Source organism: Neovison vison, chromosome 10, assembly GCF_020171115.1.
Source record: "Neovison vison isolate M4711 chromosome 10, ASM_NN_V1, whole genome shotgun sequence".
Classification (NCBI taxonomy): Eukaryota; Metazoa; Chordata; class Mammalia; order Carnivora; family Mustelidae; genus Neogale; species Neogale vison.
In genome coordinates, this window is record NC_058100.1 from 44,418,971 (window position 1) to 44,440,903 (window position 21,933).

The 21,933-nt window shown below is 40.2% G+C and overlaps 1 protein-coding gene across 8 annotated transcripts in view; it reads right to left on the reverse strand.

Annotated features, from left to right (window-relative positions):
- ANGEL2 (angel homolog 2) overlaps window positions 1-21,933 on the reverse strand; it is a 39,123-nt gene that overhangs the window by 14,826 nt on the left and 2,364 nt on the right. For 2 of the 8 annotated variants that reach the window (XM_044267166.1, XM_044267172.1), the window contains exons 1-2: window positions 3,366-3,514; window positions 887-1,212 (exon numbers count right to left, since the gene is read on the reverse strand). The exons of 1 other annotated variant lie outside the window; for it this stretch is intronic. In XM_044267166.1, coding sequence (XP_044123101.1) covers window positions 887-1,212; window positions 3,366-3,424 — 385 coding nt within the window. In that variant the 5' untranslated portion in view covers window positions 3,425-3,514. Of the gene's footprint in view, window positions 1-886; window positions 1,213-3,215; window positions 3,282-3,365; window positions 3,609-21,933 lie in introns of those variants that run through there. 5 more of the 8 variants (XM_044267168.1, XM_044267167.1, XM_044267169.1 and 2 more) reach the window with 5 other exon arrangements.

The window sequence follows — 21,933 nt, forward strand, 5'->3', positions numbered from 1 at the left end:
AAAACTTGGGACACTTGGGTAGCTCAGTGGATTAAGCCTCTGCCTTCGGCTCAGGTCATGATCCTGGGATCCTGGGATGGAGCCACATGGGGCTTCCTGCTCAGTGGGGAGCCTGCTTCCTCCTCTCTCTCTGCCTGCCTCTCTGCCTACTTGTGATTGTTCTCTCTCTGTCAAATAAATAAATAAAATCTTTAAAAAAAAAATAAAAATAAAAAATAAAAGATAAAACTTCCCATAGTGTTTCAGGATTATAGCAATAGAACCCATTATGAGAAATATACTGAATAAGCTAAAATATTATTCTGTAAGAAAATCTCTTTCATTTATGATTGTGTCTATTTAAGAATATCTTTTTGTCTGACTCAAAAAAGTTAGCATTAAACTGGCTGGCTCAGTTGGTAGAGCATGTAATTCTTGACCTTAGGGTTATTAGAGTCCCACGTTGGGTGTGATTACTTAGAAATAAAATTGTCAAAAAAATAAATTTGAAAAACCCTTAAATTTAATTTTTTAAAATAGGTGTGTGGACTCCCAAAAACATATACCAATTTCTAGGAAGTCTAAGGACCTCTGTTTTAAAAACAATGGATTTATTATTCTTAAATTAATCTTTTAGTTTAGTCCTATATTCCTTCCCAGTCTTGTTCTCTCTCTATATAGTTTCTTCTATATTTACCGCCAGAAATATATAATAAAATATAAAAATAGATATAAACAAAGACTTAAGTTTAAAAAATCATTTCCTTTTTCCTAACAGAAAACTACTGGCTGAAAATAAATACTAAACCCCTACAAAATCTGGAAGAGGTTTTAAAGATTATTAGAAAGTAAAGTTTTAATAATTCTATGGCTTCTATTTCTGCACCAAGATAAATGTGACCTTTACCTTGGTGTTTTCTTCGTTTTGATGAAGGCTCATCTCCCTCAGAGTTCATGATGTAACTAGAGAGATGAATCAAAGAGGTCTGGCTCAGGTTGTCAGGTCTCCAGTACCAGTACTGAAACGGAGTTCTAGACTCAAATAAACAAGGTGGTTTCCAATTTAATGAAAAATGCCTACTACTGAAGTATGGGTAAGGAGCACGAGAATAATGTCCAGGCCACCTCATACAACTAGAAATATGTCTGTTCCAGCAACACCTTTGCAGATTCTCCCACGGTGTCGTCCAATCTCTGGCCAGACTCTTCTGGTGATGGGGTAACATGGGGTATCTAAAAGAAATAAATACACTCCTTGAGGCACCACTATTTGTTCATGCTATAGCACCCAAAATCCAAATCTGTTTCCTCAAGGGAAGATTATGTCTAATATTTAAAATCTGACATCTAAATCATGAAGGATTGGGGGGGGAGCTATGACTTAATTATTAGTAGCAACATCTCAAAACTCTCCCTCAGCGCCTATGAATGGCATTTGAAATACTTAACATAGAATCCACCAGCCTCCCAAAATACCACACACACTTCAAAAAGTCCTCAGTTCACGTGAGAGATTAACCAACCATCAAACTGGTTTTCAGAGCAGCTTTCTAATATCTAATAAACTGTATGGATAAATAAAATCCACAGCAAATGTAATACTTGATTCAATGTAGAACACTCAAGCTGAGTACAAGGAAAGTGCATCTCGCCTTCAACTTGGGTTTGGAGTAGACAGAAACATGCTTCTGAACAGTTTTTTACAGCAAGATTCCATTTTCCAAACATCTGTAGAGCTAAGAAAACAAAAACCTATCCCAACTTCACAAAATGACCTCTCTTGCTAATCAGTAGGTGGATAATTTATTTTTCCAACCTTCATTTTTTTTTTTAAGGCATGCTTCTCCTTGAAGGAAATGAAATGGGATAGTGATTACTTATTAATAATTCACCAGTACTTCAAACCCAACAGCACCAATTTACTGATCATCCAAAATATATCCAAAGCAGTGTTACCACTAACTTGAATAAATATGTTGCTCTCGGGCTCTCTTAAGAAACAATGCAACTTAAACACCATCTTCTTACCATACTATTCTGGCAAAATTTTGGATTCAGAGGACTTCTGTCCTTTCCCAGAACTTATTAAAGGTACAATTCCAAGACGTGTTAATAATGTCCACTTTTACCACTGAAGAAATTTTGCTTAAACTGTATTTACTGTTATTTGACTTTTATATATTCATTTTAAAGGCATTTAAATGTTTTAGAATATATTTTTGTTTATGCATTCTCAAATTGTTCTCTAAATTCAACTTAACTGTAAATCTTTAAAAGCATGACATGGGCAGGCTATTCTGCTTTGTGACAACTCTGAAAGCCATAGAGATTTAGGTGCTCGCTCCACACTTTTTCTATCCTAACAGGCTACGGTATTGAAATACAATACTCGTGCTACAAAACTTATTGCCTATATTCACAGTAACTTATATAGATGTCTTTTTCTCAAGATGATGAGCTCCTTCAAGACCAGAGCCTTCTTAATCATTTTAATTCTGGTCTCTCCCTAAGTGCCTAGCACAGTGCCTGGCACACAGCTGGTACTCAGGAAAACACTGCTGAGCTGAATTGTGATCAAGCCCCCGAGTGTAGGAGATTAAAACCAGATCCCCATGACTTATACAATAATTAATACAGTGTTGTGTTTCCCAGGTGAGGTACACCAGTCCATTTCGCATGGTACACAATAAAACTTTGATTTTTCACATCTAAGTATTTATTAGAAAAAGCCCATAATGAGTACGTCAAACCCAAGATTTCGTGGACATTGCTCAGGGCGACGCTAATACAGGCAGCATTACTGAAATGCTTTAAAAAAAAAAAAATCAATTTCCAGAAAAAAATGTAGTACACACAGGTGTGGAAGGAGAATCTGGTAATAAACCGTAAAGGCTGGTATACAAATGACTGAAGTGTGAGACACACTGACACCACAAACAACAAACCCCCGGGTGTGCGTGCGACGCGCGCGCCGCCCTCGGGGTCAGGCCGCCCGGGGACCTACGGCGCACCCGCCGCCTCCCCGCAGACGCTCGGCTCCCGGCGGGGGCTGAGGCCTGGCAGGAGGCCCCGCGACCCGGGGGCGCAGGCTGGGTCGGGGCAGGGCAGGGGAAGTGGGCCGGGGCTCCAAGGCCCAGCGCGGACGGAAAGGCACGAGCTCTGCCGGCGATCGACCGCCCCGAACCCGGCCCGGCCCCCGTCCGCCGAGCGCCCCTCCGGCTGCGCGCCGGGTTTACCTATCCCTCGGGGGGGTCTCCGGAGGCTCGTCCCGGCGGCACCGCCGCCCGGACCCTCTTCCTCCTCCTTCCTCCCCCAGCCCGCCCCGCCCCGGGTTAACCCGGGCCGCCCGCCCCCGCTCCTCCCTCCTCCCTCCCAGCACTACTGACCGGCCTCTCCCCACCACACAGCGGCCGTAGCCCCTCCTCACACAGCGCCACGCTTCCATCTTCCCCTCTGCGGGCGTCCAGTTCCCCGGCCCGGGGCTCAACCTCAACCTCTACACCCCATCGGGCGGCCGAAAGCACCAGGGCTTCCCCATCACTAGACGTCGGGAGTCCGGGCCGGCTGCAAGGCATGCTGGGAGGTTCAGGCTCGCCCGGCGCCAAGTCCCCATCTTGCGCGGCGAAAGCCTCCGAATTGCTTCAATCCCGAGTTAGGTTCAAGTAGCATGCGCAGAGGGTGGGGAAGCCTGCGCGGCCATTTCAGAATAGGGCAAACAACCGACCTCTGTCTTAAAGGAACAAGAGCTAAGCTAAGGGCTGAACAGCTTTGTGAAGGCCTGCGGGACTGTATGGGGTGGTTGCATGAGAGAAAGAAGAAAACAAAAATATGTTTTAGCGTATGTTTATGATGATCTCGGGAGATTCGAAAGGCGGATGCCCGAGGTGGAGAAATACCCTTCTCTGTGTTCCCGTGCAACTGTGGTACCAGGGATTTTTGCGCTTAATTTTGTGGGAGCACATCCCCAGGGGTCATTTTTAACGTCTGTGTATGTTGTGTGTGTCTTTTCTCAAATTTAGTATAGGACTCTAGATTATTGGAAGGCGTTATTTACGCGGAGACTTCCGCTTAGGAAACTGAGGAAGAAGGAGGAATCAACTGGGGAGATGGGGAAAGGGTACTGGCAGGCGGAATCACTGCTTTTGTAGCCCCTGTGGGAGAGCAGTGGAGTAATTTATCAGGAAGGTGTTTATAGTTCTATGTTGATGAGGAAATCTAATGAATTTAAAAACATTTTCGCTCAGTATAGAGTTGATTGCCATCATTTGCGGTAGTTATGTTCTCTAAAGTTACTGCCAATACGGAATCAGCAAATACTGAACCATTGCCTCAGATGGAAATATGGGGGTTCCCCTGAGCCTCTGGTCACATTTTAGTCACCTAATCCATATATAACATAACGTTGCACTATAACTCAGGCATGAGTGAAACTTATCTAACCCATGCATTTTCTCTGCAAGGCACATCACAGACGTCCCGTGCTCAGCGACAACCGGCAGCACTTTGGAACTGCACTTGGGGGCCAATTTATTGTGATTATTTTTAAGGATTTTATCTATTTATTTAACAGAGAGAGAGAGAGAGAGAGACTACCAGAGAGGGAACACAAGCAAGGGGAGTGGGAGAGGGAGAAGCAGGCTTCCGACTGAGCAGGGAGCCCAATGCAGGGCTCGGCCCAGTACCCTGGGATCATGACCTGAGTCCAAGGCAGAGAGGCTCAAAGACTGAGCCACCTGTAAGGGTCTGCCCCTCCCAGAGGAACTTGCTTGTGGACCCTGAATGTAAGGGTGGGGTAGACTGAGTGGAGACATCCAATCAGTGAGGTGTATGTATATCCACTGGGGAAATTGGAATTCAATTGGCCACCTGTGTGAGGGCGGGGCTCAGCCACCCCCATAAAGGTTGCTCTGCCAGGCTGTCCTGGGGCTGCTGCAGTGGAGTCCGCGGAGAGCAGGGGAGTCAACGGTGAACAGAAGAGCTGTAACAGCTCTGGTAAGAGCTATAACAGCCTCTGGCGGTCCAGCTTCCAGCAGTCCAGCCCGGTGGCCCCGAGCCGCCGCCCGCAGCTTCCAGCCTCCGGCAGCCCCGAGCTGCCGGCTGCAGCTTTGAGCTGCCTGAGGCCCCGCCTCCGGCGGTCCCACCTCTGGCGGCCCCGAGCCGTGGCCTGCAGCCTGCAGCCTGCAGCCTCCGGCGGCCCTGCCTTCAGCAGCCCCGCGAGCTGCTGAGACCCCAGTGGTCCAGCGGCCAGCGGTCCCGATGCCTACAGCCCCTGGACGCCAGCGGTCCCGAGGCGCAAGCAGTCCTGAGATGCCAACGGCCCCTAGACACCAGCAGCCTCGCCATAAAATGCCTCGCCACCCCGAACCACAAGTGGCCTTGTCCGCAGTGGTGGCTTCCTCCGGGTGGAAGCCTGGTCAGAGTAGCATCATGGGGAGCAGAGTCTGTGTCATTCGGGTTGTCCTCCTTGTCATTGTTGCTGTCATTGTTGCTTCTTCGTCGTTGGGAGTGGCCTCATGCAGGTAGTGGTCTTGTCCAGAACGGCCTCTTCTTGGGAGCGGCCTTGCCCAGGGAGCAACTTCATTGAGCAGTGGCCTTGTCTTCGGAGTGGCCTCTTCTTGGGAGCGGCTCCAATCATGGAGCGGCCTCATCTGCGGAACAGCGTCATCTAGAGCGGCCTCGTCCAGAGTGGCCTTCTTGGAAGTGACCTTGTTGGGATCACCGTCACCGCCTTTTCGTAAGAGGTAGCTCTGACCGGTCGTTTGATTCCTGATGCTTGGCGCGAAATAAAGTTTTGCTTGACCTTCGCTTTGTATCAATCTCTTTCCTTTGATCATGGACCCTAACATTACTTTTTCTTTTTTCTTTTTAGAATTATCCTTTAACAGTTTTGCCATTCTCACCAAGATGATCAATGTAGTCATCTGACAGAATCAGATGAACTTATGACCAAAGAGGTGTGCCTCATGGAATGTCAAGTCCAGGTATTTGTTTTCTTGCTCCCAGAGGTGAATCTGAAGCACAACAGAATTTTTTTTGAAGATTTTTTAAAAATTTATTTGTTTGACAGATAGAGATCACAGGTAGGCAGAGAGAGAGAGAGAGGAGGAAGCAAGTTCCCTGCTGAGCAGAGAGCCTGATGTGGGGCTCGATCCCAGGACCCTGGGACCATGACCCGAGCTGAAGGCAGAGGCTTTAACCCACTGAGCCACCCAGGCGCCCCATAACAGAATTTTTTTAATTAATTTTTTTTTTTTTAAGTAGGATCTGTGCCCAGTGCAGAGCCCAACATGGGTCTCTAACTCACAACCCTGAGATCAAGACGCGAGCTGATGCCTAGGTGGTTCAGTTGGTTGAGTGTCTGGCTTCAGCTCAGGTCATGATCCTGGGGTCCTGGCATCAAGTCCTGTGTTGAGCTCCCTGCTCAGTGGGGGATTCTGCTTCTCCCTTCACCCCTACCCCCTGCTCGTGATCTCGCTCTCTCTCACTCACTCCCAAATAAATAAAATCTTAAAAAAAAAAAAAAAAGACCCAAGCTGAGATCAGGAGATGATGGATGCTCAACCGACTGAGTCACCCAGATGCCCCTCAACAGAATTTTAAAAAATCTGTTTTCCTAATTTTAATTTTGTTCTCCACCAGTTTTGTATTTTGGTTTGTATATTGACAATAGATTATGTCCCTCTAGTGGCAGCAGTAATCAGCAACTTGGTAATATGGTCTGACCATTTGGTGATCTTTGTAAAAGGATTAGTGATTTCTGAGATCTATTTTCTCTTGAGTGAGCAATCTATTTCTATTTTCTTATCTGTTTGTATATATTTTTTAAAGATTTTATTTATTTATTTGAGAGAGAGACAGTGAGAGAGAGCATGAGCGAGGAGAAGGTCAGAGAGCGAAGCAGACTCCCCATGGAGCTGGGAGCCTGATGCGGGACTCGATCCTGGGACTCCAGGATTATGACCTGAGCCGAAGGCAGTCGTCCAACCAACTGAGCCACCCAGGTGTCCCCTGTTTGTATATTTTGAACTCAAGAATTCTGTGCCCACTGGGAAGAAGAGCTCTTTGGTATCTGGACTAGTGAGTTTCTGTGCTTCTGTGATGACTCTTGAGCCATGGTTGAAATTGTAGAATCAAAGCCATAAACTCTCCATATGTCTGTGTGTCTATGTGTCTGTTATTCACGGAGAGCTTTATCTCTCGTTATGTGAATATGAGATATCCTACTTATGGAAGACATTAATAAGTTAAATTATGAAGTTGGTTTTATTAAAGGAGCTGTGTTCTGAGTGGCTTATAATGATAAATTAGCACTTCTATAAATTTTTTAAAAGATTTTATTTTTAAGTAATCTTCTACATTCAATGTGGGGCTCAAACCCACAACCCCAAGATCAGGAGTTTCATGCTCCACCAACTGAGCCAGTCAGTCGCCCCAGTACTTCTATAAATTTAATTCCTAAAATTACCTGGAAAAAGAAGAATTAGAAATACTTTAATTGTGATGCACTTAAAATAATATATTATTCTTATAGAAGCTGATCAGAAATGTTTTAAGAATCAAAGTTTACACAATTAAGGTCAGTCTCTAAGGAGCAGGTGATTTCTTCCTTGAAATAGTTTAATGATAACAAGATATGGGTAGACACTGATTGATGTTTCAAAATACGATCTCATCATAATTGCACAGATAACCAGGGACTGAGGCAGTGAAGAAGGATAGTCAAGAAAAACTCAGGTCCAAGGTATCTACTAAAGACAAACCAAATTTTTTGGACAAGCATACAGATATTCATTTGCTACTCAGGGGACTGCTTAAGAGCTCAGGATCTTGAATTGAGTGGGCTGGGATGAGAATAGCAAATACAGCAAAAAGTTAATAAACCTCATCCGGAGGGACTGATGTTTAAAAGATACTGGAAGGGCTTGAAATCCCACATTTCTATGATATGGGAACTCTCAAGCATTCTCTGTCGGAAAGGGCACAACTCTTTAATATCCAGACTGGTGAGTTTTTGTGTTTCTGTGTTTACTCTTGATCTTGTTCTTCCTGCCCAAAACTAAAGTCGGTAAGACTGCCTCTCTCTTGGGGCACCTGGGTGGCTCAGTCCTTAGGCTTTTGCCTTTGGCTCCCCACATCCTGCTCCCTGCTTGGCAGGAAGCCTGCTTCTCCCTCTTCCACTCCCCCTACTTGTGTCCCCTCTCTCTCTGTGCCTCTGTCAAATAAATAAATAAAATCTTAAAAAAAAAAAAAAAAAAGACTGCTTCTCTCTGCCACTGAAACTGCCAAGGCTGAATTTGGAGCCGAGAGAACGGAGAGAAGCAGTGGCGTGAAGTCCTACAGTGTCTCTCCCAAGGAGTAAGCCAAAAAGTGGAGGCACTTTTCAGAGTACAACAGAGGTGCAGTGAAGCTCCTGAAGTGATTAAGGATTGTGCAGCTAGAAATGGAGATGACTAGAGCTATAGAAATGTGGCAGAAGAGAAAATACTAAAAGTACACATTTTGAACAATAGCAGAGAGACTTAGAATTATTTGAAAATTGTTTTTCAAATCCTTGGGCAGGAAAGTGACCATTTCAGTGTCTGTTCCGGGACATCCAGATTCAGTCAGCCAACAAGGCAGAGCCAGGAGATGGAAGAAAAGTCTAGAACAGACTGAAACGGAAACATTTTCCTTTGACGCATCTAGAGAAGGCCTTCAACTGGTTTCCAGAGGAGAGGGGGAATCAACATCCCCATGGGGATTATAGAGGGCACTTGAAGTAATGAGCACTGGGTATTGTACCCAACTGATGAACCACTAAATTCTACCTCTGAAACTAATAATACAGTATTCATTAATTAAATAGAATTTAAATAAAAAAATCTTTTTAAAAAGATCTACTTTTTTTTTTTTTTAAGATTTTATTTATTTATTTGAGAGTGTGAGAGGGGAGAAGGTCAGAGGGAGAAGCAGACACCCTGCGGAGCTGGGAGCCTGATGTGGGACTGGATCCCAGACTTGATCCCAGCACTCCTGAGCCAAAGGCAGTGGCTTAACCAACTGAGCCACCCAGGTTCCCCTAAAAAGATCTACTTCCTACATATGGAATTGTTTTTTGTTTTTTTCTGATTGGTGTTCTCTGTGTACTTTTCATTCTGAATATTAATTTCTTTGTTTGATTCAGAAATGCTGACCCCATTATCTCTGTGAATTTTGTTTTTCCACCATTTCCTCTATTATCTTTTTCTGAAATTCCTATAGATCACTAATAAACCCTCTTTAATTCTTTTGTCTTCTGACTACTCTTAACCACTCCTCCTGTCTGCCTCTTCCTCTTCTTCTTTTCATCATTTCTCTCTAGGCTGAAATCTGGGTGAATCCTCAGTTCTATTAATTTACTAATTTTTTTGTAAATAGAAAAGTTTTTAATGGTTTTATATAGATTTTACTATAAATAAGCATTTTAAGATTGACAAATGTTGAACTGTACATACATATCTCAGCATAACTGCCCAATTTTTTTGGTGCTGAAGTACTGTAAGTAGATTTCATCAACAGTCTCCTAATTTTTGCATCTATATCTAGAAAAAAAACTGTGATACTGTAGTTAATAAATTCCCACTAGAGTGACACTGAAGATTTAAACACAAGCATTTATAAGATGCACTGACCTCTGGTAGTCGCCATCATTTCTCCTGAGTGGTTAACGACTTACCCGTAGATGGGGCTGTTGGATTTTATTTTATTGTACAAATTCATGTTTAAAAGACTTTGTGATTGTTTCTAGTTAAGTAACTTTTTAACCTCTCCAGTCATAGGCTTCTTTGAAAATCTGATCACACTATGAACTCTCCCCAAAAAGACACACATGCCAATATACATGTTAGATTTTACATACAATCTTAGGGGTTTGTGGGCCCCTAAGCCTAACCATGTATTCAAGGTTAAGCCCTCTGTTATGGTCAGTCCATTACTTACAGATGTAAGTTTTTATAAAATAAAATATCTTTTAAATTTACTAAATTTTTTCTTCAACTGAGACTACTCAAGAATGTATTTTGTCTGTTGGGTATTTATTTCAGTGACTATATTTTGTTATTTCCAGGATTCCTAGTACATGCTTTTCCACATCAATCTTTCTGATTTCTCCTTGCTTTTATAATTCTTTGTATTTTTTTCTTTTAACTTTCTCAGAGAATACTAAACATGCTTATTTAAAACTCATTTTTGGATCATTCTCATATGTCCATTTCATCTGGAACGAATTTATCTCCTCTTTTAATCTCACTGATCACTCTTCTGAATATGAATTTCTTTGCGTGTTTTGGAATTTTGACATGCAGATAACCTGATTAGGAAATTTGTTTTTCCTTCCTTGCCCTTTGTTAACTCTTAGTTGCCTCCATTTCCCACCAAGAGACTTCCAGACTGGAATCAGGTCTTTTATTGCTAGCTTAGTCTTGTCTGGCTACGCTGCTAAGAGATATGGCAGATCTAGTTGCTGAACTAGTGGACAGCTTGGCCCACGTCTTAGAGGTGGTTCGGTGGCACCTATCTCTTGCCTCCCTAAGCAATGGCTCTGGAAGCAGTCACTGAAGCCTTTTTCAACCTTTTTCATGGTTAAAGAAGCCCCTTATTTTAGCACTGAACCTGAAACTATCTCTTTCCTTCCTTGTGAGGACTTTTGATCCCTGTTCCCACTAGGACAAAATTCCAGGTCGGGAGCCCAGCAGGCTTCAGGTTTGGTGTTCTGGGCCTGAGAGAGGTTTATATTGGTTCTGAGCATGATCATGTTTTTTTGTTTCTTAATTTCTCTTTTTATATTTTATGTCTCATTACTATGTGTTTGGAGCAGAGGAGGTCTTCAGTACAAGAACTTGGAGGGTATCTTAGCTGGATATACAAATATATTGCATTATATTGCATTATATATTGCATCATGGTCCAGAAACAATTTGTTAATAAGTGCAAAGTCTGTGCCTCAGGAATTCTGAGGACACTGAGACTCAATGTCACATAGGAAATGGGAAGACTCTCAAAGAGTCAAATAGATCTGGGTTTTAACAGAGACCCTGACACCTCCCAGCTGTGAAATTACCAAATATATTATCTCCTTGATAACAGTTATTTTACTTCTGAAATGGGGATAATAATGCCTATGAGATATTGTGAAGCTTAAATAAAATGGTAGCTGTGAAGTATTTGTTATAAGACAGAGAGGTAGACTTTTTTTTTTTTCATTTAACATCAACTTTGTAGGCAAAATAAACTTGAACTCACATACTTGGTTAAGTAAACTAGCATATACTGAGTAGATAATACACATATAATGGAACTTTATACAGACCTTTCGGGAAATAGTATGAAGGAAATTAAAAATAGAAGATAAAAATGTTATAAAGTCAAATAAAAAATAATGTAGTGTGATTTAATAGGTAATAGAAATATCCATCTGAGGGGCACCTGGATGGCTCATCCAACTCTTGATTTTAGCTCAGATCATGATCTCTGGGTCCTAGGATTGAGCCCGGAGTCAGGCTCTGTGCTCAGCAGGAGTCTGCTTGAGGATTCTCTCTCTCGCTCTCTCCCCCCATTCCCCAGGTTGTCTGCATGCGTGGGTGCACTCCCTCCTCTCTCAAATAAATAAATAAATAAATAAATCCTTAAAAAAAAGAGAGAAATATCCACCTGATACTTCAGATTTTTAAGCCGAGGATAAGTATGCTAATGTATAATAATCTATTTTGCGGTATTAATTGATGTAAATTTCTCCTGCTTGTTTAGAAAGTTTGTATCCTTTGTTAACAAAAACTTCCTAACTAGTGAAGTTACATATACATACAGGTATATAACATTTATATATAAATATGGGTTATAAAGAGGACATTTACCTATTTGCCCTTAAAAAACAAGATTTGGCAACATGTGGATTTGCAAGGAAAAACTTAAAAAATGACAAAAATCTAAATTTGAAAGGGCTCTCAACTCCCACACATGTTCTTATACATCATTCTCAACCTCCAAATTCTGAAAAAATGTTTCTGTATAGCCTATCAGCTCTCTCAACAAAAATATCCCAGGTTGTCATGGTGATAGAGTTCTTTCCCCTGCAGAACCTTGTAGTCTGGTGCAGTGGTTTCCTAGTTCTTTATGGTTGTGGAATGTTTCCTCTTTTTTCTTTCGTACTGTTTCATATTTTTCCAACCTTATGTTACAGCTAGAGTGGTGGTAAACTAAAGATTTAATTGAAATAGAGAAGATTTAAATAATGGTCTTATAATAAGGAAATTAGTCTGGAAAGCTGATGGAATCCTCCCTGAGTGTATGTTCTGCAGTAGTCTTTGATGAAAACATTACAGACCCAGCCCTTGCTAGAACTTCTTTCCTAATGTACCGGCTGATGAAATTAAGGACTCTTGATGTCCAGAATTTTAAAACAGAGGTACAGTTATAGGAATTTGGTAGTCAGGATATGAAATTCAGGTTAGCCTTTCTCTCGTCTCTACCCCAAACCCTTTCTTATTCCCATCTCTCAGTTCTGAATGGGGTTTTATAGATGTGTGAGTCCCTATAGAGCAGATTATTTGTGGTTGTTATGGAATCGAGCTCATCTCTGACAAGTGATCTTGATGCTGCTTTAGTTGGTTTTAGAGGTCCTAGAGTTGTCTTTCTGGGAAGGTATTAAGGAGTAAGAGCAGACCTCAGCTGGGGTTCCTTGGACACAGAGAATAGAGGGACTGAGCAATGGAGCGTTAGAGGAGAGCACAAGAAAGCTACACATAAGAAAGAGTAAAAACGCATTCTGTGGTTGTTTGATACCTATTTGGGGAGATGAACCATGTTTTTTGTTTGTCTAAATAATAAATCAATGGCTATTTGGTGATGACTTTACCAAGTATTTTAACTCTGCCCATGGAAAAACTAGACATTTGATTAAGAGGAGTCTTTCGTGAAGGCTAACATCAAAGTGTAAGGTAGGTATTAACTTTCTTTAATGCATTTTTAGTTCATAAGCAGTTACCTTAAGACTGGGAAATCTGGGATCATGGATGTCAAAAAAAGATTTAAGGGACTCTTTGAATTATTACAATATTTTGAAAAGTCTCCTCAAAATTGAAGAAAATTCTGTGACAGGGAAGTAAAAGTTGACCAAACCCTCAAGTTTCTTTGCTTTTGACTGAGCTTAATATGGATACATTTATTTGTTCTTTCATCCATTCAGAAGCTCAGATCAGTAGTTACTTGTTTATGACTTTGGCAAAGAAGAAAACCAAATAATTGTAACTTAACATATTTTAATTGGCTTGGCAGGAAAAAAATCTTTAGAGCTTTGGAGTTCATGCATTTAGCAAATACCTCTTAATCTTTCAGGCACTGCAATAGATACTCAAGACACAAATATGAAAGAAGAAGAGCCGCTGCCTTTACGGAACTCACAGCGTAGTGGAATAAAAACATGTCAGCATTAAATTAGCCTAAACGACGTATCACTACTCTGTAATAGGTGTGGTAGTAGAGAGGGGGAATAGAGAGATGTGGTAGCAGAGAAGAAAGAGCACCTAATTCTCCTTGAAAAGGAAACGGGGGCTTTGAAAGAGGGCTCCAGGGAGAAATTAGTCCTCGTGTGAGCTGATTCCTGAAGGTTGGTTGGAGGTGGTAGGAGGTGGGAGTTTCAAAAAGAAAGAGCTGGTTGGAAGATCTGGGGATATGAAATTGCAAAGGGTTTGGCTGAAACCCAGAGAATTGAGACAATAGGTGAGCAGGGACCGGACATGATGGATCCGAAAATCATGACAGAAAAATCATGGTAATAAGACGCACTGAGGTTTCATAGAGGAATGACATAATGATATATTCTTTTAAAATGGATAATTTTAATGGGACTATGAAGGATGAATTGGAGGGAGGTAGGAAAACCAGGGCAGTTTTTATTTCTTTGAAGATTTAAGAAACTAACTGGGTACAACATACACACAAAGCACTTAACTCTTAAATGTTCAGCTTGATAAATGTTTTCATGTAAACACTTATGTAACGGCTAACCAGATCATGAAATTTCCAGTGTCCCAGAAGAGTCTTTCATGTGCTTCTCAGGAATACTCATTATCCTTCATCCCCCCAACTTCACCCGCTGTGAATAGCCACTATTCTGACTTCTGTCACCATAGAATAGTTTTAGTTGTTCTTGGGTTTTATATGAATGGAATCATAGGGTATATACTCTTATGTCCGGTTTGTTTTGCTCAATATGATGTGTGTACATTCGTCCTTGTTGACATATGTAGCAGGAGTTCATTCTTTCTAATTGCTTTATAAATTTCATAGTATGACTTTATACCACATTTAACTTACTCATTTTAACGATAATCAACACTTGGGTTCTGACAAATTTTGGGACCTTCTGAATAATCTACAAACTTAACTTATGTGTGTGTATTTTTTTTTTTTTTTTTACTGGATATACCCACTCACTTTTCTTGGGTATATATCCAGGAATGAAACAGCTATTATCAATCAGTATTGTTACCTTAAGTTATTCTGAGACAACCATCTGTTAGGTGTACATTTGGGTTATTTCCATTTGGGGGCTAATATAAATAAAGCTTCTATAAATATAATAGGTCTTCATATGGATATAAGTATTCATTTCTTTTGGGTAAAATACCTATGGGAGAGATTGCTGGGATATGTATAGTAAGTGTATGTTTAACTTTGTAAGAAACTGCCAAATTGTTTTCCAACCTCTCTGTATCATTTTGAATTCCCACTGGCAATCTATGAAAGTTTCAATTGCTCCTGCCCTGACAACACTGGGGAGCATCAGTCTTAAGAATTTTAGCCATTGTTTTAGTTGTAAGGTAATACCTCAATGTAGTTTTTAAAAAGAATTAAGATAAAATTCATGTAACATAAAATTCACCACTTTACCCATTTAAAGTGTGTAATTTGGTGGTTTTTAGACTATTTGCAAGGTTGTGTAATCAACACCACTGATTCTAGGACATTTCCATCACCCCTAAAAGAAAACCCGTATCTTCCAGCTTCCTCATCCCTTTTCTCCCTCTATCTCCTGTTAACACTAATTTCCTGTCTTCATAGATTTTTTTATTCTGGACACTTTATATAAATGAAATCATGCAATATTTAGATCTTTCTGTCTGGCGTATTTCACGTTGCATAATGTTTTTAAGGTCCATCCATATTGTAGTATCAGTACTTCATTCCTTTTTATAGCTGAAAGTCCCAAGTAGACTCCATCTGAGTGCAGAGCCTGACATGGCACTGAATCCCATGACCCTGAGATCACGACCTGACCTGAAACCAAGAGTGGGATACTCACTTGACTGTACCACCAAGGCGCCCCTCCTCTGTGTGGTCTTAATCTCATATGAAAACATGAGTCATATTAAATTAGGATCCACCCATGGATCCTAATTGCCATATTTTTAGGCCCTTCATCCAAATGTAGTTATAACTTCAACATATGGATGGGGGGGCATAATTCAGTTCATATCACCATCCTAGTGGGTGTGAAGTTTTATCTGATTGTGGTTTTGATATGCATTCCCTAATGACTAATGATGCATCATTTCATATGCTTATTGGTGATTTGTATATCTAATTTGGAGAAATATGTATTCAGATCCTCTGTTTACTTTTAAGTGGGATTATTTGTTCTTTATTATTGAGTTGGCTTATTCTGGATACTAGACCCTCTCAGATAGATGATTTGCATATAATTCCTCCCATTCTGTGGGTACTCTGTGGGGTTTTCTTCATAGTGTCCTCTGATATACAAAACATTTAATTTTGATAAAATTTATTTATTTTTAGTTTGGTTGCTTGTGCTTTAGTGTCATAGCTAAGAAACCATTTCCTAATCCAATGTCACAAAGGTATACACCTATGTGTCCTTCCAAGAGTTTTAGTTTCAGTTCTTACATTTAAGTCTTTGATACATTATGAGTTAATTTTGGTATGTGGTGTTAGATAGGAGTCCAGATTAATTCTTTTTCATGTGGCTATCACTTTTCCAACACCACTTGTTGAAAGGACTATTTCCACTACCCTATCCCCCTCCACCTCCCAAGCCACTGAATGGTTTTAGAATACTTTTTGAAAATCATTTGACTGTAATATACTGGTGTCTTTCTTTCTTTCTTTTTTAAAAGATTTTATTTATTTATTTGACAGAGATCATAAGTAGGAAGAGAAGCAGGCAGAGAGAGGAGGAAGCAGGCTCCCTGCTGAGCAGAGAGCCTGATTCAGGGCTCCATCCCAGGATCCTGAGATCATGACCTGAGCTGACTAATGACTGAGCCACCTAGGCATCCTCCTCAAGTTTTTTTTTTTTTTTTTTTTTTAAGATTGTTTTGCATTTCACATAAATTTTAGGATCAGCTTGTCTATTTCTGGAAAAAAAGCAGTTACCATTTTAGTAGTGATTACATTGAATCTATAGATCAGTTTGGGGAGTATTGCCATATTAACAATATTCCAATTCATGAACCTGGGATGACTTTTTTATTTAGGTCTTCCTAAGTTTCTCTCAGCAATGTTCTAGAGTTGTAAGTGTACAAGTCTTGCATTTCCTTGGTTAAATTTGTCTCCAAATGTTTTCTTTTTAATATTATATATAGAATTATTTTCTTAATCTCATTTTCAGATTATTCAGCACTACTGTCTAGAAATAAAATTGAGTTTTGTATGTTGATCTTATATACTGCAATTTTGCTGAACTTGTTTATTAGCTCTAATAAGTTTTTTGTTTTTTTGGTGTGTATTCTTTGGGATTTTCTAAATATGAGATCATGTCTCCTACAAATAAAGAACTTTACTTTTGCCTTTACAATCTGGGTGCTTTTAGTTTCTTATCCTGTCTAATTGCACTGGTTAGAAATTCCAGTACAACATTGAACAGATGTGGAAAGAGTACACTTCTTCGTCTTGTTACTGACCTTAGGGAGAAAGTTCTCAGTCTTTCACTATTAAATATGATGTTAGCTATGAATTTTCCATCAATGTCCTTTGTCAGGTTGAGAAATTTACCTTCTATTTCTAGTTTGTTTTGTGCTTTTACCATGAAAGGGTGTTGGATTTTGTCAAATACTTTTCTCCATATATTGACAGAATGATGTATTTCCTCCCTTTGTTCCACTATTATGATCCATCACATTGGCTTATTTTCATGTTAAACGTAGCTTGTATTTTGGGGATTTATTCCATTTGGTCATGGTATTTAATATTTTTAATATGCTGTGGGATTTGCTTTGCTAGCGCTTAGTTGAAGATGTTTGTATATGTTCATAAGAGATATTGCTCTGCAGTTTTCCTTTCTTGTGCTTTCGCTTTAATATTCAGATAATACTGGTCTCATAAAATGAGTTAGTAAGTATTCATCCATCTTCTACTTTTCGAATAAATTTAAGAAAGATTTGTTTTAATTCTTTTTTAAACTTTTGGTAGAATTCACCAGTGAAGCCATCTGATCCTGGGTTTTTATTTTGTTGAAGTTTTTAAAATATTGATTCAGTATCATTACTTATTATAGGTCTATTCAGACTTTCTGTTTCTTCTGAATCAGTTTTGGTTTGGCTGTGGTCAGTTTCGACAAAGTTTTCTTTAGCAAATTGAACATATTTAAAATAGCTGATTTATTAAAGATTTTATTTATTTGAGAGAGAGAGAGAGAGCATGAGCGGAGTGGAAAGGGGCAGAGGGGGATGGAGAAACAGGATTCCCGCTGAGCAGGGAGCCCAATGTGGAACTGGAGCCTGATGTGGTGGGCTTGATCCCAGGACTCCGGGATCATGAGCTGAGCCAAAGGCAGTTGCTTAATTGAATGAGCCATCCAGGTGCTCCTAAAATAGCTGATTTAAATCTTTGTCTAGCAAAGAACATTTGGGCTTCCTCATAGACATGGTTTTATTTTTATTGTTTTTTTTTCTTCTGTGTGTAGGCCATACTTTCTTTTTAGGATGCCTTATAATTTTAAGATTTTATTTTTAAGTAATCTCTACACCCAGTGTGGGGTTTAAGCCTATAATCCTGAGATCAAGAATTGCAGACTCCACCACCTGAGCAAGCTAGGCACCCCTAGGTTACCTTGTAATTTTGTTGAAAACTGGACATTTTGAATATTATAATGTTCTGGAAATCAGATTCTCTTCCACTCTGGAAATCAGATTCTCTTCCCTCTCCAGAGTTCACTGTTACAATTTATAGTTGTTTTTGTTTAGTTACTGTACTAAGTTTATAGTTTGTATAGTTTGTTTATAGTTTGTACTGTACTGTTTAGTTACTGTACTAAGTTTATTTGTTGTGTGTGGCCACTGAAGTCTCTGTTCTATTAGCTTAGTGGTCAGCTAATGATTAAACAGAGATTTTCTTAAATGCCTGGGGAAAAAAAAATCTCCCAGTTTTTGCAGTGGGCTGTTTCTATGTTGGGGTACATCCTCAATAGTCAGGCAATTTACAATTCTGTCTTAGCCTTCCTTTTTTGCTTTTGCAAGGTCAGCCAGAAACAAGACTTTAGGGCCTCCCTAGGGCATGTGCACTGTCCCAGTTATGTGCATGATTTTCTAGATCCCTTAGAGCTTTTCAAGTCTCTATTTCTCGAACATTACTCTCCAGCCTTTCTTCTCAAGCTTCTTGGGCAGTCTATTATTTGCTCAACTGCTATCAACTGCCTAATGACAACTGACTAAAACACTGGCCTTTAAATGTTTTTGACAAATACCCTCTGAATAGTGGCTTTAACACTGGGCCAAATTAACTGAGATAAAGACAAGCCTTTTGAGCCCATCCTCCAGGAAGCCACTAGATGGGTCAAAAGAAGTAATTACTGTTCCGTGAGAATCAGGCCTCTTTTGCTCCTGGTACTGGTACTAGGAAAGTAGGCTGTTATTTTCCAGAATGCCCGAGTTGAAAAGTAGGGGATGGTACTAGGTTAAATTAAATTGTTAGAAAGCCTGGGGCACCTAGGTTGTTTGTTGTGAGTTTGAGCTCCACATTGGGTGTAGAGATTACTTTAATAGACCAAAAAAAAAAAAAAAATTTAGAGAGCTTGTTGTTCCTAGAGATTTAGCTGTTTTTCTTGGCTAAGTGCTCCATGGGTTGCTGCAAGCTTTTGGTTAATTTTCAGAGTTCCAAAAGAGTTGATTCTGAATGTTTTTGCTAGCTTTTTTCATTGCTTATATTGAACAGTGGACTTTTGGAGTTCCTTACTCCACCACTTCCCTCATTGTGGGTTTTTTTAAAAAAAGATTTTATTTATTTATTTGACAGAGAGAGAGCACAAGTGGGCAAAGTGCCAGGCAGGGAGAGAGAGAGAAGCAGGCTCCCTGCCGAGCAAGGAGCCCAATGTGGGATCAATCCCAGGACCCTGGGTGAGTCAAAGGGAGCAGCTTAACAGACTGAGCCACCCAGGCATCCCTCCCTCATTGTGGTTTTAATAGCTATTTCCTTAAAGAAGAATGAAGTATAAATGTGCTTATTTGTCCTCTGTATATCTTTTTTTTAAAAGATTTTATTTATTTATTTGGCAGAGAGAGAGAGACCACAACTCGGCAGAGAGGCAGGCAGAGAGAAAGGGGGAAGCAGGCTCTCTGCTGAACACAGAGCCTGATGTGGGGCTCGATACCAGGACCCCGAAGGCAGAGGCTTAATCTACTAAGCCACCCAGGTGCCCCTCTGTATTATTATTTTATAAAGGTTTTATTTATTTATTTGACAGACAGAGATCACAAGTAGGGAGAGAGGCAGGCAGAGAGAGAGAGGAGGAGAGAGGCAGAGAGCCGGATGCGGGGCTCAATACCGGGACCCTGGACCATGACCTGAGCGGAAGGCAGATGCTTTAACGACTGAGTCCCCCGCCTCACAGGCACCCCACAGGTTTTGCTTTTAATTCTAGTTTTCCATTTTTGTTGCTATAATAGAGAAATAAATGACTTTTTCTATATTTATTTTGAATCCTGTGATTTTGTTAAATTTACTCAGTTCTATTAGTTTTTTGGTTGATTCCTCAGGATTTTCTATGTAAGTGATCATGACCTGTGTAAATGAAGGCAGATTTATTTCTTCCTTTTGAAACTATGTACCTTAATTTTTTTTCTTTTTAAGATTTTACTTATCCATTTGTCAGAGAGACAACACAGCAGGGGGAATGGCAGGCAGAGGGAGAAGCAGGCTCCCTGCCAAGCAAGGAGCCTGATGCAGGACTTGATCCCAGGGCCATGGGATCATTACCTGAGCTGAAGGCAGACGCTTAACCGACTGAACCTCCCAGGTGCCCCTATAGTATTCTTTTTTGAAATGCTTTCGTTTCAAGCTAGAGCTGACTTCACAAAACAAGTGGTAAATGTTTCCTATTCTATTTTTGGATGAGTTTTGGTAGAACTGATAATCTCTTTTCCTTAAATACTTAGTAGAATTCACCACTGAAGTTACACTGGCTTGGAGTTTTCTTTGTTTTGAATGAAGAATTCAAGTTCTTTGACAGAGATATGGCTAGTTAAGTTCTCTTTGTATTTTTTAAAGAACTTTAGTAGTTTGGGTCTTTTAATAAATGTATTCATTTCACATAAGTCATCAAATTTATTAGTATGCAGATGTTCAAGGAAATCATTTTCCTTTTATTTTTATTTATTTATTTATTTTAAAGGTTTTTTTTTTTTTTTTTTTTTTTTTAAATTTGACAGACAGAGACCACAACTCGGCAGAGAGGCAGGCAGAGAGAGAGGAGGAAGCAGGCTCCCCGCTGAGCAGAGAGCCCCATGCGGGGCTCGATCCCAGGATCCTGAGATCATGACCTGAGCCGAAGGCAGAGGCTCTAACCCACTGAGCCACCCAGGCGCCCTCATTTTCCTTTTAATGACAATAGGATATGCTATATTTTTTATTCTTGATACCTATAATTTGTTTTTTCTTTTCTCTCTTTTTTGAAGATTTTTACTTATTTGACAGAGAAAGAGAGAGAGTGCACAAGCAGGGGGAGCTGCGGACAGAGGGAGAGGGAGAAGCAGGCTCCCCACTGAGCAGAGAGTCTGATGTGCGGCTAGATGCCAGAACCCTGGGAATCATCACCTAAGCTGAAGGTAGATGCCAAACCGACTGAGACACCCATTTTTCTTTTTTCCTGAGCACTTTGGCTAGAAGTTTATAAATTTTCTAGACTTTTCCCCTAAAGAATCAGATTTTGGTTTTTTGATTGTTCTCCATTGCTTTTCTCTTTTCTATTTTACAGTTCTTTTTCTCTATTTTTTTTCTTCCTTATGCTATTTTTGGGGTTACATTAATCATCTTTTTAAAAATTTCTTAAGGTGGAAGCTTAGATCATTGATTCATGACCTTTCTTCTTTTCTACGACAGGCCTTTAAAAGTTATAAATTTACCTCTAAGCACTGTTTTTAGCTGTGTCCCACAAATTTCTGGTATGTTATATTCCAATTTTCATTCAATTCCAAATATATTTAAAGGTCTGTTGTCATGGGTTTTAACCCTTGGGTTTTTAGAATTATGTTATTTACTTTCTAAGAATTCATTAATTTTACAGGTAATTTCTGTTATTAACTTTTATTTAATTTCTAGAGGCCAAAGAGCATATATGATTTATAGTGGTCTTTAAAATTATAGCCCAGGGCGCCTGGGTGGCTCAGTGGGTTAGGCCACTGCCTTCGGCTCAGGTCATGATCTCAGAGTCCTGGGATTGAGTCCCGCATCGGGCTCTCTGGTCAGCAGGGAGTCTGCTTCCTCCTCTCTCTCTCTCTCTGCCTGCCTCTCTGCCTACTTGTGATCTCTCTCTGTCGAATAAATAAATAAAATCTTAAAAAAAAAATTATAGCCCAGGATATGTTCTAATTTTGTGAATGTCTTTTGTGCACTTGAAACAAATATGTTCTGCCACTATTGAGTGGGGTGTTCTATAAATACCAATCAGGTGGAGTTGGCTGATAGAGCTTTTCAGGTCTTCTACAT